Source organism: Sceloporus occidentalis, unplaced genomic scaffold (genome assembly GCF_023333645.1).
Source record: "Sceloporus occidentalis isolate IW3139 unplaced genomic scaffold, rSceOcc1.0.p SCAF_74, whole genome shotgun sequence".
Taxonomy (NCBI): domain Eukaryota; kingdom Metazoa; phylum Chordata; class Lepidosauria; order Squamata; family Phrynosomatidae; genus Sceloporus; species Sceloporus occidentalis.
In genome coordinates, this window is record NW_028317054.1 from 5,056,167 (window position 1) to 5,071,445 (window position 15,279).

Here is a 15,279-nt window from a genome sequence, read left to right on the forward strand (position 1 = left end):
TACTCACATGCTACATCCTTTGTTAAAATGGGTAGAGAGGCGTCACTGGGAGGACCAACACCAGCTTTGTTTTCTGCACTCACTCTGAACTCATATTCATTTCCTTCCACGAGTCCAGTCACTTTCAATCTAAGATCAGAAACTGGTTTCTTTGATGCTCTAACCCATCTCAATCCTTTCTTTTCCTTCCTTTCAACATAGTATCCAGTGATTTCACTACCACCGTCATGTACTGGACGCTTCCAGCAAACAGTTACTGTGGTCTTGGTCACATTTGTTGCTTCTGGTTTTCCTGGAGGTCCCGGTGGACCTAGCATAGAAAAAGATTTAATTATGCAAAGTTATACTATTAAACAGTATTAACACATATTCCATCAGCAACTGAGTTGATAACATAGTTATGGTTAAAAAAGTCTGACACAATAGCGATCAAGGTCAACCTTTTAAAGATATAATTTACTGCACTGACCAATATGATGGCAATAAACCATTTTATCATTTGCTCAGAGGAAAGAAACAAATAATTCATGACTCTGTAGGCAATCAGAATAAATCATCGATCAACAGGTTTTAAATTACTTAGTACCTCAAGTACCTTTTTTTAAAGCTTCTTTACTGTGATGGATCTTTAGCATCTCTAATAAACAGCCTCTTGTTATGTGCTTATTTTGTGAGGTAAATATTTCCACTACAAGGGCATCATACAGACCTGAAATTTACTTACCAAAACTATCCACCATTTTCACTGGTTCAGACTGTACAGGTTCACCGACACCATACTGGTTTACAGCAGAAACACGGAAGACATATTCATTTCCTTGGATTAGCTTGCTAACAACATGTCGGCAAGACTGGATATTTTCAGCTACGAGTGTCCAGAGCAAACGGCTGGTTTCTCTCTTTTCCAGAGTGTACGAGATTATTGGAGATCCACCATCTTCAGTAGGAGGTGTCCAGTTAAGTGTGGCTTTCTCTGCAGACACATTGCTCACCTCGATTGGTCCTGGAGGGCCAGGGACATCTAATACTTTTACATACACATGTTCCTCTTTTGTGCCAAAAGGATTGCTTGCAGTAATTGTGTATTCCCCAGAATCCTTACGGGAGGCATATTTAACAGAAAGTGTAGAAGATGTTGGGCCCATGTCAATATTCACAATGTCAGAATGTTTAAAGTCCTTTCCGGCTTTTGACCATACAGATGTTGGAGGTGGTTTACCAAGAATACTTGTGGCAGTCATAACAATGGTATCTCCTGCCTTTACTGTTAAGCCTTCCTTCAAAGCTGGATCTATAACAATAGTTGGTGCCTCTGTAGAAAGAGATGTAACCATAAGTAAGAAGATATTCAAGTAACACTGCATATCTAATAAAAATGTAAACATTTTCGCACATACCATATTCATCTTTGCATATAACGGTTCCTGTAGTTTCTGATGGTGGACTGACAGCTCCAGCCGTATTTTTAGCTTTGATTCTAAATTCATATTTTCCTCCTTCGATGAGGTCATTCACTGTAAACGCACATTCCTGGACATTAACATGATTGGCCTTCATCCAGCTTTTCGCAGGTATGTCACGTTTTTCAACAATATATCCAACCAGCTTGTGTCCACCATCATATTTTGGTTCCGTCCATATGAGTGTTGCTGAATTCCTTGTTACGCTAATCACTTCAGGTTTACCAGGAGGATCTAAAAAAAAATGTACGGTCATTAACACATTATTAACACACATTGCCATGTTTTAGACAGCCTTTTACTGTAGCTAAACTTACCAATTGGATCAAGGGCTATAGCAGACTCAGATGGGAAACTTGGTTTACCTACTCCGGCAAGGTTTATGGCCATAACTCGGAATTCATACTCAAGACCTTCAGTCAGACCTGTAACTCTGAAGTCTCTCATCCTCAATGGAGTTGTACTTGCTCTCTTCCACAGCAGACTGTTCTTTTCTTTGTACTCAAGATGATAACCTGCAATAAAACATTATATTTTATAGCAACCATGAACATGTGTTAACTGTTGCTGAAAGGATAAATAAAACTACACACAGGTGTCTAGTAGTTTCTAACACACATGTTCTTTTCTTCCAATCATATGAATTACTCTGACAAATCTGGAATCTCAGTGGTTAAATAAGTGAGTAATTTTGTATGGTAAATATATCATTTATATCACCGTAAAGTGGAGCGGTTAGGTAGCCATATAAAACAGATATGGAATGTTTACCTAAAATATGGGCAGTGTAGTTGAATCTTTTGTAATAAATAAATATGCACACATAAAGTTTACCTGTTATAGGAGAGCCACCAGTCTTCCTTGGATCTACCCAGGTAAGTGTTGCTGAATCATGTCTTATTTCAACAATCTTTGGAGGTGGAGGAGCATCTGGTACATCTACAATTAACCATCCATGGCATTAGATAACTTGCTTTTTAAATCTGTTTTACTTTCCTACACTAGCTAAAATTAACAATTTTACTTACCAAATGGATGTTTCGCGACAATGGACTCAGACTTCAGACCTTCACCAACACCGTATTTGTTTTCAGCGCTCACTTTGAAGATATACTCTGTACCTTCATGAAGTCTTGTCACTCTAAATGTAGTCTTTTGAACAGCAGAAGCACACGTTACCCATTTGTTTGTTACAAAATCCCTCTTTTCCAGGATGTAGTTAGTAATTTCAGAACCACCATCATCTTTGGGTGGACCCCAGATAAGTGTAACAGCATCTGCAGTTACTTCATCAAACTTTATAGGACCTGTTGGGATGCCTGGTTTTCCAACAACTTTCACAAATAACGTGGACTCCTTAGTTCCAGCAGGGTTCTTCAAAGTAATTGTGTATTTTGAAGCATCATCTTTCTGGCAGTCCCGCACTGTCAAAATAGTGTTTACTGCTGTAGACTCAACGGTTACTCTTCCTTTGTCAGTCAAGACCTTATCGTCACCTTTCTTCCATGTAACGGTTGGAGCAGGTTTTCCACTTATTGGGATTTTGAGTCTGAAACTGCTTCCTTCTTTGGCAACATGGCACAAATCTGGCAGATCTTTCAAGTCTATGTTGGGTGCAACTGCAAATAAACAAAAACACATATATATATATATTCTTTTATGTTCTACTTGCTATTTTTTTGTAAATGAAACCAATTCACTACATACCAACATCATCCTTGGCCACAATTGTTATTTCACTTGGAGAACTATAGCCGGCATCATTTTGGGCTGTCACTCTGAAAGTGTATTCCTTGCCTTCCTCCAAATCTTTCATTGTGTATTGTAGGTTCTTGGATTGCGTCACTTCTTTCCACTTGTCCCCATCAGTCAAGAGCTCCACTGAGTAGCCTATGATGCGACTTCCACCATCACTCACTGGTTTTTTCCATGCAATTGTGCAAGATGACTTGCACACTGCCAACGCCTTTAGATCTTTTACTGGTCCAGGTTTTTCTAGAATATTATAGTAAATTAATGAATGTTACAGTTTCTGGTAGAAAGTGACCTACAGACATCAAATTTTATAAGATTCAATATCTTTCACAGTTTTGCCCATCTATCAATCTTATCACTCTTATAAAGTCAACAAGTATCTAGATATGAGAGGTGGGATTTTTACAAACTGCTTAGATAATTCAAGAGCCCTATTATGTCCTAAGTCAGTTTACAAATGCATTTACCTTCTGCTGTAATTCTGCCATACATTTCTCTACCAATTAATGATATATTTGCATTTTTCATACTGTCAAGACTTTTTTCTTACCAGAAGCTTTGACAGCATCATGTGTTTCACATGGTTCACCAATGCCATATTCGTTTTCAGCTAATACTCTGAAAAAGTATGCTTTTCCTTCCTCCAGGTTAGAAATCCTAAATGATGTTTTAGCACAGTCAGTAGAGACTGTTGACCAGGCCTTCCTTTCAGCATCACGCTTCTCAACAATATAGCTTTTCACTGGGCTGCCTCCATCAATGATTGGTGGATCCCATGAAATCATTGCTGAGTCTTTTGATGTTTCTTTAATGACAAGATTGACAGGTGGTCCAGGAGTATCTGTATACAAGAAAAAAATACTGGTTATTAAAAAATATACATTTGCTTTAAAGTAAAAAAAAAATTAATGCTACATGGGCCTCAGAATGCTTGTTTTTTTCCTGGAAAATAGCAATTGCATGATTATATAGTTAATTCAAATTGAAGTGTCCTGCATTCTTAATTGTACATGTACACATATAGTATATATATATATATAAAACACAATATATATAAGTTTACGTATGCTTGGCATACTTACCAAGAACCTTGACTACTATAGTATATGTCTTAATACCACTGCTGTTCTCCAAAGTTAAGATGTATTTGCCAGCATCATACTTGTTAACATTTTCGCAACGTAGGAAAGTGTCATGCTCAGTTGTTTTAATATCCAGGCCTTGTCTTTCTTTTAGATCGGCATCTGGTTTTGACCAGGAAATCTTTGGTGGTGGACGTCCTCTTACTGGCACATAAATCCTCATTGTAACACCAGCACGCAATACAAGAGCCTTTCTCAAATCAGCATCGAGATCTCCTTCTGGGGCAACTGTGGGTAAAATGAAAGTTGTATATGCAAACAATTAATGGCAATCATCTTGTACTGCATAGAGTCTCCATAATCAGATGTCTATTGTTTAGACTAGCATATGTAAGTATAGCAAATATTCAGCTATATTGTGCTATATGAAACATAAAATACTTATTTTAAAAAATACAAATAATAATATTAATAAAAAGGTGGTGGGAGATGATTCTAAAGTACATATAAAATACACATGCAATTTATATTACCTCTACACTACTGTATACTATACATTGTTTATTTAAAAAAAAAAAAAAAAAAAAAAAAAAGGTTATATAGCGTTTTTCTATTACAGGACCTCTCTGAACCAGTATTGTACGTTATTATTATTTCAACATAGCTTTGATGAATGACACACAAAACAGATGCCAGAGTTAGTTACACACACAACAGACTATTCCATCTTTAATGCTGTTTTATCTTTTGACCTTTGGGGGAAAAAAAATTACTTACTCAGAATATCTTGAGCCATGTGCTTGTCTGGAACTTCACTAGGATCACTATATCCAACTTTATTCACAGCTGAAACACGGAACTGATACTCTGTTTTGTCCATCAGACCAGTAGCTGTATAGGTAGTATCTTTCAAATTCTTAGGCAAATTGCATCGTACCCAGTGATCTGTGTCAGCTCTTTTAACTTCAACCAAGTAACCTATAATAGGGCTTCCACCATCATAGGCTGGTTTACTCCACGATAGACTTATACTGCTTCGTGTTGTGTCAATGACTTTGGGGAAAGCAGGAGGCCCAGGTGGATCTGATAAAAAGGTACAACAAACCAGCATTTAGATCAAAATATTTGGTTAAATGTGAAATTCATCAACAGTGAACATAGATAAGTTCAAGTCACAAGTTAACTTACACTGTGGATCAACGGCATAAGCTGCTTTTGATGAATTACTAGGCTTGCCAGGTCCAGCCTTGTTCAAGGCAATAACTCTGTACTCGTACTCGTTACCTTCTTGAAGTCCAGTCGCTTTCACAGTTCTTTCAATAACAGGTTTTCTGGTTACCTTAGACCAGGTGAAAGACTTAGTATCACGTTTCTCAAGTATATACCCAGTGATTGGAGATCCTCCATCATCAGCTGGTATTTTCCAGCTTACAGTCATATGATCCTTGGTCATGTTGCTTATAATGGGTGGCTCACATTGGCCAGGCACATCTGTAAAAAAGTTTTAAAATGTCAGAATTATATTATAGTTCACCCTAGATGAGGTTAAACAACTACAGAGACAGATTACAGGTTGCCTTTACCGTATGGATTCTTGGCAATCACTGATTCTGTTAAAATGGGATCTCCAACACCATATTTGTTTTCAGCTGCAATACGGAACTGATATTCATGCCCTTCAATCAGTTTCTCCACACTGCAACTGGTGGTTTGTACGTTTGCTGTAACTTGTGCCCAGTTAGGTCTGCTTGTCTCACGTTTATCAATTACATAATTTGTAATATCAGATCCACCATCTTCAAGTGGAGGTTCCCAGCTGAGCATGGCACGATCAGAATACATATTATTTATCTTCACTGAAGCAGGTGGTCCAGGTTTATCTGAAAGCAAAATTAAATGAGTTTGACGTTTGTAAAAGCAATCATTTACAGGAGTCAGAGTTGACAAATTATTAGCAATACTGACTTACCTAGAACTTTCAGCTTGATTGTTGCTGACTTAGAGCCGCTTGCATTTTCAGCAATAATAGTGTATTCTCCTGTTTCTTTTCGATTAACACTGAACAACTCTAACATGCAGAGGTTCCTCTTGGTTGTCATCTTAATACCCTCAGCTGGTTTCACATCATCTGCTCCCTTTTTCCAAGAGATTGCTGGCATAGGTTTACCAAATACCTGAGCATCCAGACATACATTTGATCCAGCTTTAACTGTGATCAGAGATTTCATCTGTATACTGAGATCAATCTTGGGAGGAACTGTAAACAAGATCAATATTGTATCAAAATATATATCTATATTATGTAGTAAGAATGCAAAAAATAATGAAAAAAAATGCTATGCTATTCGTACCATTTTCTGCCTGAATGGTAACTGGGTCTGAAGGTTCAGAAGGCCGGCTGATGTTAATAGCTGTCTTGGCAATTGCTCTGAATTGGTACCTCTCATTTTCTTCCAGATCGGTAACAGTATATTCCTCAGTAGGAATCTGAGACGCAGTGGTGTTGCATTTTACCCACTTCTCACCAGGGAGTTTGCAGGCTTCAACTATATAGCCAATTATCTTACTTCCTCCATCGTGCTTAGGTCTTGTCCAGACAAGGGACACCGTGCTTCTGGTGATGTCAATAACTTCTGGTTTACCAGGTGGATCTGCAAGCACATATCATTATTGAAGTATGTGTCAATATATAATGGCTGGACTTACATATAGAGATTTCATATGGTACTCACCAACAGGTGTTCTTGCTGTCACGTATTCAGTGGGCTTGCTAGGCTTACTGGCACCAGCTCTATTTAGAGCAGAAATTCTAAATGTGTACTCTAAACCTTCAACCATACCAACGCAAGGATATTCTGTTGTGCGTACAAGAGTGTCATTGGCTTTCACCCACAGGAGGCTGTTTCTTTCTTTGCGCTCAATCATGTAACCAGTAATGGGGCTTCCACCATCATCATCGGGTCTATCCCATGCCACAAAAATGCAATCTTTGTTGACTTTGGTTACACGGGCATTCTTTGGCTCACTTGGAACATCTGCAATTTTTTTATACAAAATGCAGTGTTAGTCTCTGTTTTCCAGATAAGGATGTAAAGGGAAAATAATATAAACATTACTTACCGAATGGGAACTTTGCAATCATCCTCTCTGAGGTTATTGGCTCAGAAACCCCAAAGCGATTTTCCGCACGGACACGGAAAATATATTCTTGCCCAGGTATTAGCTTTCCTATACGGCAACAGGTTTTGGTAACAGATGCTACTGCTGTGACCCAATCACCTCTGCTTACATCACACTTTTCAACCACATAGTTTGTAATGTTGCTGCCGCCATCCTCAAGAGGCAAGTGCCACGAGAGTGTACATGCTTCAGAGTCAATCTCAGAAATTTCGAAAGGATGTTCTGGTGGACCGGGGATATCTATACACATCAAATAAGAAAATGGTAAATACATGCCCAAATAATTAGTCTACTCCAGGACTGCACAACCCCATTAATAATTTTTGGATTTCAGGGATTCCAAAAAATTATTAAAACAATTTTCAAGCAAGTATACACATACCTTCTGGCCTGTTTATGACCCTTGAGGAATTGTGCAGCCCTGGTCTACTCATAGGAAAAAAACAAGGAATTATACATACCCATAACTATCACACGAACTCTCTGTGTAGCAATGCCAGAACTGTTTTCTGCAGAGACAGTATAGTAGCCACTGTCTTTTCTTGTTACATCTTTCATTATCAGAACTGTTGAGTTCTGTGCCTTATGGATAGCCAAACGACCTGAGGGTATTACATCAGCTTCTGCTTTCAGCCATTTGGTTACAGGGGAAGGCTTTCCATAGACATGTGCTTCAATTCTAAGCTTCTGTCCTGCTTTAATGCTGATGTGTTCAGGCAACAAGACCTTTGGAGGCACTAAAAAAAAACAACAATATGAGTTGAATAGTTGTATGTATAGTTATTCCAGAAAAGCTGCTAGGTTTAGCAAGGGCACAAGTGGAAAGATCACTCATGGCCATCAATTATTTTACTTACTGAGTTGCTCTTTGATTTCAAATAATCCCTCGGCTTCCCTGGGTAAGCTTACGCCAACAGAATTTCTTGCTGCTACCCGGAATTTGTATTTTGTGCCTTCTTTAAGACCAACTACTACAATGTTTAGATCTTTCACAACAGAATATTGGGTCCAGTTATGTTCTGGCTGTCCTTCAGCTTGATAACTAATTACATAGCCATCAATTTTGGCTCCACCATCACGTAGTGGGGGTAACCAAGCCAAAGTGGCGCTGTTCTTTGTAATTTCTGTTACATCAAGCTTTTTAGGTGGGTCTGGTTCGCCTGATAAAAAAGGTTTAAAAATGTTAACACAACCAATAAAAACATTAACAATAAGAATTATTAATAAAGGTTAACAATATGTTAATTCAGAAAGCACATAATAGTGACATTTCACTAAATCTTCAGAAAAAACTATTATAGGCATTGTACGTACTTAATGGATCTGTTGCAAGTACACTTTTAGGTGTGTCTCTTGGAACGCCTGATCCGTATTCATTAACAGCTGTTACTCTGAAGAAGTATTCAGTTCCAGGCACAAGATTAGCAACTTTGAAGCTTGTTTTCTTCCAGTCAGCAGTTACTGTTGCCCATGTCTTCCTGTCTACTTCTCGTTTTTCTAAGATATAATGAGTTACAGGACTTCCACCATCATTTTCTGGAGGCACCCACGAAAGTTGGCATGACATTTTTGTGACCTCAGATACAGTAAATTCAGCAACAGGTCCAGGGGTATCTAGGAGACACAATCTCTGTTAGGGGATCAAAATCTCAAACACTTTTTTTCTAATAACAAAATGTACAGTGTTTACTTACCAAGTACCCTAACATTGACAAAAACTGCTTTTTCTCCTGCCGCATTGACAAGAGACAATGAGTATTTGCCCGAATCATCACGTGTGGAGTTTGGAATGACAAGGAAAGCCATTGTGTCAAGTAGGTCAACTTGTCCCTTCCTGACAACATTATCAATACCCATCTTCCTCCATGTAACTTTGGGTGCAGGTCTTCCCCTGACCACTGCAAACAGTCGAATGGGACATCCTGCTCTAACAGTGACTAGTTTTCTCATGCTTGCATCCAAATCAATTTCTGGAGATTCTGTGAATAACAAAAATAGGGGAGATTAGAAAAATGTGTTTTCTTTTTACAGATATCCAAATGTAATTTTTAAACTTTAAAAATTACCAAGAATTTCTTTTGGCGTAACAGCCTCTTTCAGTTCAGCAGGTCGACCTATACCAACTTGGTTCTGTGCAGATACTCTGAATTCATATTCTTGTTTATCACTAAGACTGGTAACAGTAAATTGTGTATGGATAAGCTGAGCAGCCACATTGCATCTCTTCCATCCTTCTTCAGGGTCCTTGGTTTCACCTTTAGGTCTCATTTCAACAACATAACCAATAATTGGTGCACCTCCATCATAGACAGGCTTCCCCCATCCAAGGGTAATTGAGGTCTTTGTACTGTCTGTTACTTTGAGGTTTGTTGGGGGACCAGGAGGTTCTAAAATAATAATAAAAGGACAAAACAGATATTGTTACTACTAGAGAAGAAAAATAAACATGAGAAACAGAAAATCAAAACATGCTATTACCTATTGGGTCTTTGGCAGTAACAGGTCTTGATGGACCACTTGGCTCTCCGAGACCAATTTCATTTTCTGCTTTAACACGGAACTGATACTCATGTCCTGGGATAAGGTTTGTGACTTTCAACCTTCTTTCTGGGATTGCACTCTTATTTACAGCCACCCATCTCAAAGATCGTTTTTCTTTCTTCTCTAGAATATATCCAGTGACAGATTTACCACCATCATATTCAGGTGGATTCCACACTACTGTCATTTCTTCCTTGCTGACCTTGGTGACTTCTGGAGGCTCAGGAGGACCAGGTCTATCATATCGTGTTTTAGCAGTAATTGGCTTTGTTTCCGTTGGGGGACCTGTACCCATTTTATTTTCTGCACGAACTCTGAAGATGTATTCATTTCCTTCTATTAGCCTAGTTACTTGTGCATGATTTAGTATTACAGAAGAAGAGTAAGTAGTCCACACCATGCGCTTGCTCTCACATTTCTCCAAAATATAGTTCTGAATCTCACATCCACCATCATCTTCAGGTGTATCCCAACTAAGTGCACATCTGTCACTTGATATATCAGAAACTTTGAGATTTCTTACTGGACCAGGTGCATCAAGCACATTAACAGTAGCATGTGCTGTAAAGCTGCCTGCTGTGTTGGTAGCAGTTATAACATATTTTCCACTGTCAGATCGTCTTGACTTCTCAAGACTAAACTTAGAGTAATCTGTTCCATTATCAACTTTGAACCTTGGAGATTTTGTTAAGTCTGCTGCATCTTTATCTTTCGCCCATGTTATCTCTGGCTGAGGTTTCCCTCTAACACCAGCTTCAATTCGTATTGTTTCACCAGCTTTGATAACTAGTGTGCCAACTAATTTCAAATCTAAGACAGGTTTCATAATTTCTTCCTTGACTAATATCTCAGCTGTTTTTACCCAGTTGCTCTCACCGCCTTCATTCTTGGTCTGTACTCTGAACTGATAGAGTTGATTTTCATGACATCTATCTACAAGGTAATTGGTTTCTTTGATACTGCCCTTGTGAACCCTTTCCCATTCATCGGAATCCTTAAGCTTTCTCTCAACATGATATGTTAGATTGGGACTTCCACCGTCATAATCTGGTCGCCTCCATTTGAGATAAACAAATGTTTTTCCAACTTCAGCAATATGAAGGTTTTCAGGTTCACCTGGTTTGTCAACTGGGTTAATAGCAAGAATAGGTGTCTTGGTTTCAGTTACAGGACCTGGTCCAACTTTATTTTCCGCACATACTCTGAAGAAATATTCACGGTTTTCTATAAGGGAGGCTTTTATTAAACGCTTAGTGAGATCGGAGGAGATAACAAACCATTGTCTTTGATTTTGTTCTCTGTATTCTACAATGTAGTTTGTTATTTCTGAACCGCCATTGTCTTGTGGATTTTCCCAGGCTACCATGCAAGAGTCTTTAGTGACATAGCTAATCTTTAGGTTTTGGCATGGTCCAGGTCTGTCAAGTACATTCACAACAACCACACCTTGAGCTTGTCCACTGCTGTTCTTTGCTACGATTATATATTTGCCATGATCAGCTCTTACTGCTGATTTGACATGCAAATCAACATGAGGGAAGTCTTGATTTATCTCAGTCCTATTGTCTTTAGAAACAAATTTGCCATCCTTAGACCATGTTATATCTGGGTCTGGTCTGCCTTTCACACGAGCAGAAATGTGAATTGTTTGGCCCACTCTGACAGTTAATAGATCACGGCATGTCACATCAAGATTAACCTCTGGTGGGTGTAGAATATCCTTGGCAATGACAGATTCTGGTAATTCTCTGGGTTCGCCTTCTCCCACTATGTTGGCAGCTTTAATGCGGAACCTGTACTCATTTCCTTCAATTAGACCTGGAACTCTGAATGCACATTGCTTAATGAGGTCATCTGTATTAATTCTGTTCCATTTGGCTGTTCCTGCTTTCTGGCATTCAACAATATATCCCAAAATGGGACTGCCTCCGTCTCTGGTAGGCTTGGTCCACACCAAGTCAGCTGTCTCTCTACTCTTGTCCTTAAGTTTAGGATTAATTGGAGGGCCTGGTGGGGAGATAGGTCTGGAAGCTTTTATTGGATCAGAAATTGGTGATGGTTTGCTTAGACCAGCACTATTTTCAGCAATCACTCTGAACTCATAAGTGTTTCCTTCATAAAGGCCAGTAGCCCTATATTTCAGATCAAGCACTGGTGTCTTGTTTACTCGCACCCATTTGCCAGATATTTCTCTCCGTTCAACAATATAACCACTGATTGGGCTGCCTCCATCAGATTTAGGTATTGTCCACGAGACAGTTGCAGCATTCTCAGTAATGTCAGAAACAACTGGCTTACCAGGTGGTGATGGTGGGTCAAACATATGCTTGGCAACAGTTGGCTGAGATTCTAGAGGTTTACCAATGCCCATCTTATTCTCTGCGCTCACACGGAAAGTATACTCCTTTCCTTTCTGAAGGCGTGGGATCTTGGCCTTAGTTTGAGTGCTTCCTGTACTGACTATTCCCCAGGTCTCTTTCTTGCCTTCACATTTCTCAACAATATAGTTCATTACTGGACTTCCACCATCATCCTTTGGAGGTCTCCAAGAGATAACCATGTGCTCTGGTGTAACTTCAAGAATATTTATTGGGCCTGCTGGTGGTCCAGGAACATCCAGAACTGTTAGATGAAGTGCTACAGTCTTGCTTCCGGCTATATTTGACACTGTTAGGAGATACTCTCCAGTATCTCTTCTTGTACAGTTCTTGATTGTAAGCACAGTTGAGAAACTGTCAGTGTTGATTGTATAGTTGCCTTCTGATTTGATTTCTGCACTGTCAGTAACCCATTTTGCAGTTGGAACTGGGATGCCTCTTATAATTGCTGGAAGTCTTACAGTTGTACCTGCTTTGACTACAAGACCTTCAATTAACTTAACATCCACTTCTATACTCGGAGGTGCTGTAAAAAGAAATAAAAAACATGTAATTATGATACACAAACAAATATGTTATACAATTTACATTTGTAACTTATTAGAATAAGTTGATTACCCAGTTTTTCTTGGCATTCAATTGGTATGGTGGTATCTGGACGACTGAGTCCTGCAACATTCTGGGCTCTTACACGGAATTTGTATGTGTTTCCATGCTTTAGACCAGTGACAACACATTCTGGTATGGAAACTGTCTTGAAGTTTGTCCAGTCCTCAGCTCCTTCTTCTTGATAGTCAACTACAAAGCCAGTAATTTCAGAACCACCATCACGGTCAGGATAGCTCCAGGCAAGTGATACTTCAGTCTTGTCTACATCTACATGGTGAAGGTTTTTTGGTGGTCCAGGAGGATCTAAAAGGTACGCAAAAACACAAGTAAGCTTCCAATATTACTGATCTAAATAACAATAATAATTAAGCAATAATAATACTTGACAGATATAAACTAATACTTACAGATTGGATCAATTGCCTTAATCGGTTTAGTTGACTCAATAAAACTACTACGTCCAAACTGGTTCTCTGCAGCAACACGGAACAAATACTGTGTTCCTTCAAGTAGATGTTTAGCCATTGTACTGTGCTTTTTAGATGTAGTTGAGATTGGTACCCATCGAGGAGTTGCAACATCTCGCTTTTCAATCACATAATTGGTTATAGCAGAACCACCATCATCCTCTGGTTCTTTCCAAGTGAGGTAACAAGAATCCTTTCTAATTTCACTGATTTCTAGATTTCTTGGCGGGTCGGGTTTGTCTAAAAAAAATAAATGACAGTGTTAATTTACCTCAAACAGGATGAAAAATGAAACAATATATATTGTTTAGGAAAATATATGTAAACTAGTATGTCTTACCAAGTACTATAACTTTAACAGAGACAGTCTTACTGCCAGCTTCATTTTCAGCAGTCAATGAATATATTCCTGCATCTTCTTTGGCACAATTGCGAATTTCCAACTTGCTTCCAACAGGTGTGACAACAATATCTGCCTTGGTAGGTACATCCTTATCTTCCTTTTTCCAGGATACTTTGGGGACTGGTATACCCTTAATTACTGCACTGAGTATTAATGTGTTTCCAGCTTTAATTTGTTGTTCCCGTGCCATATTGGCATCAATTATTAGTTCTGGAGGTTCTAGATTTAAACAGAATTACACACAGATTTAGACGTACAATAAAATATATTGTATTGTTGTATAGTTTGTTTTGCAATATTCTCTTCTTACCAAGCCTGTCTTTGACTTGCACTGGGTCCCGAACATAAGCAGGTTCAGATGCACCAGCAGCATTCACAGCCATTATTCTGAATTTGTATGTTTCACCTTCTTTGAGACCAAGTACTGTGTGCTTGGTATCAGGGCAGCCATCAGCTGCATGATTTGATTTTGTCCAGTCTTCATCTCCAACCTTTTGATATTCTACAAGATAACCAATGATCTTGCCCCCACCATCATGTCTTGGTGGGTGCCAAGACAAGTCAACAGAATTCTTGGTTTTGTCAACTGCTTCTGGGTTGACAGGTGGGCTTGGTTTGGCTATAAATAAATAAAACAAAACAAGAATTATTTAACAGATCATTTTATAAAGGTTATCTTAAACTGATGCTCATGCTTAAAGTATTTCATACCAATTGGATCCTTGGCAAATACTGGTTTAGATGGTGGACTGGCATCTCCAACACCAATTTCATTCTCCGCTGATACTCTGAATTCATATTCACATCCTTCAAGTAGATCAGTTACTCTATATTGTGTATCTGGATAAATAGGCTCTTTAGAGACTTTTGCCCATCGGTTGGACATAGTTTCTTTCTTCTCCACAATATAGGCAAATATGGGTTTGCCACCATCTCGTGGTCTATTCCATGTTACCAATGCTGAATTTTTAGTTACATCCTTGATTATTGGCTGCTCAGGTGCCTCAGGAACTCCTGTCAAATGGAAAATACATTTTTAACAAAACCTGTGACACTTTGATATATTTTTTTAAGTTATATCAGATCTAATATAATTACATACTGAATCGGTCTTTGGCCTTCATTTCATCAGACAAAAGTGGATCACTTATGCCATATAGATTTTCAGCACAAATGCGAATGATGTAATCTCTTCCTTCAATTAACTTAGGAACTTTGCATGTGGTTTTGGTAGTTGCTGATGTCACTGGCATCCAGAGGTCTCTATTGCTGTCCTTCTTTTCAACAATGTAATTAGTGATTGCACTACCACCATCATCAAGAGGAGGTTTCCAGGAGACAACCATGTGATCTTTATGGACTTCATCAAAAATGACAGGACCAATAGGTGGCTGAGGTCGATCT

General features: G+C 38.7%; 1 protein-coding gene across 1 annotated transcript in view; it reads right to left on the reverse strand.

Moving 5' to 3' along the window:
* LOC149286002 (titin-like) overlaps positions 1-15,279 on the reverse strand; it is a 200,452-nt gene that overhangs the window by 44,563 nt on the left and 140,610 nt on the right. The window contains exons 193-220 of the mRNA XM_089494688.1: positions 14,978-15,277; positions 14,587-14,889; positions 14,186-14,494; positions 13,813-14,094; positions 13,413-13,712; positions 13,015-13,308; positions 9,956-12,922; positions 9,544-9,864; positions 9,172-9,456; positions 8,792-9,091; positions 8,335-8,637; positions 7,939-8,214; positions 7,418-7,717; positions 7,030-7,332; positions 6,649-6,948; positions 6,267-6,554; positions 5,881-6,177; positions 5,486-5,788; positions 5,075-5,380; positions 4,298-4,585; positions 3,766-4,056; positions 3,168-3,455; positions 2,489-3,079; positions 2,295-2,399; positions 1,778-1,975; positions 1,398-1,694; positions 725-1,312; positions 8-310 (exon numbers count right to left, since the gene is read on the reverse strand). Coding sequence (XP_089350814.1) covers positions 8-310; positions 725-1,312; positions 1,398-1,694; positions 1,778-1,975; positions 2,295-2,399; positions 2,489-3,079; positions 3,168-3,455; positions 3,766-4,056; positions 4,298-4,585; positions 5,075-5,380; positions 5,486-5,788; positions 5,881-6,177; positions 6,267-6,554; positions 6,649-6,948; positions 7,030-7,332; positions 7,418-7,717; positions 7,939-8,214; positions 8,335-8,637; positions 8,792-9,091; positions 9,172-9,456; positions 9,544-9,864; positions 9,956-12,922; positions 13,015-13,308; positions 13,413-13,712; positions 13,813-14,094; positions 14,186-14,494; positions 14,587-14,889; positions 14,978-15,277 — 11,286 coding nt within the window. The remainder of the gene's footprint in view (positions 1-7; positions 311-724; positions 1,313-1,397; positions 1,695-1,777; positions 1,976-2,294; positions 2,400-2,488; positions 3,080-3,167; positions 3,456-3,765; positions 4,057-4,297; positions 4,586-5,074; positions 5,381-5,485; positions 5,789-5,880; positions 6,178-6,266; positions 6,555-6,648; positions 6,949-7,029; positions 7,333-7,417; positions 7,718-7,938; positions 8,215-8,334; positions 8,638-8,791; positions 9,092-9,171; positions 9,457-9,543; positions 9,865-9,955; positions 12,923-13,014; positions 13,309-13,412; positions 13,713-13,812; positions 14,095-14,185; positions 14,495-14,586; positions 14,890-14,977; positions 15,278-15,279) is intronic.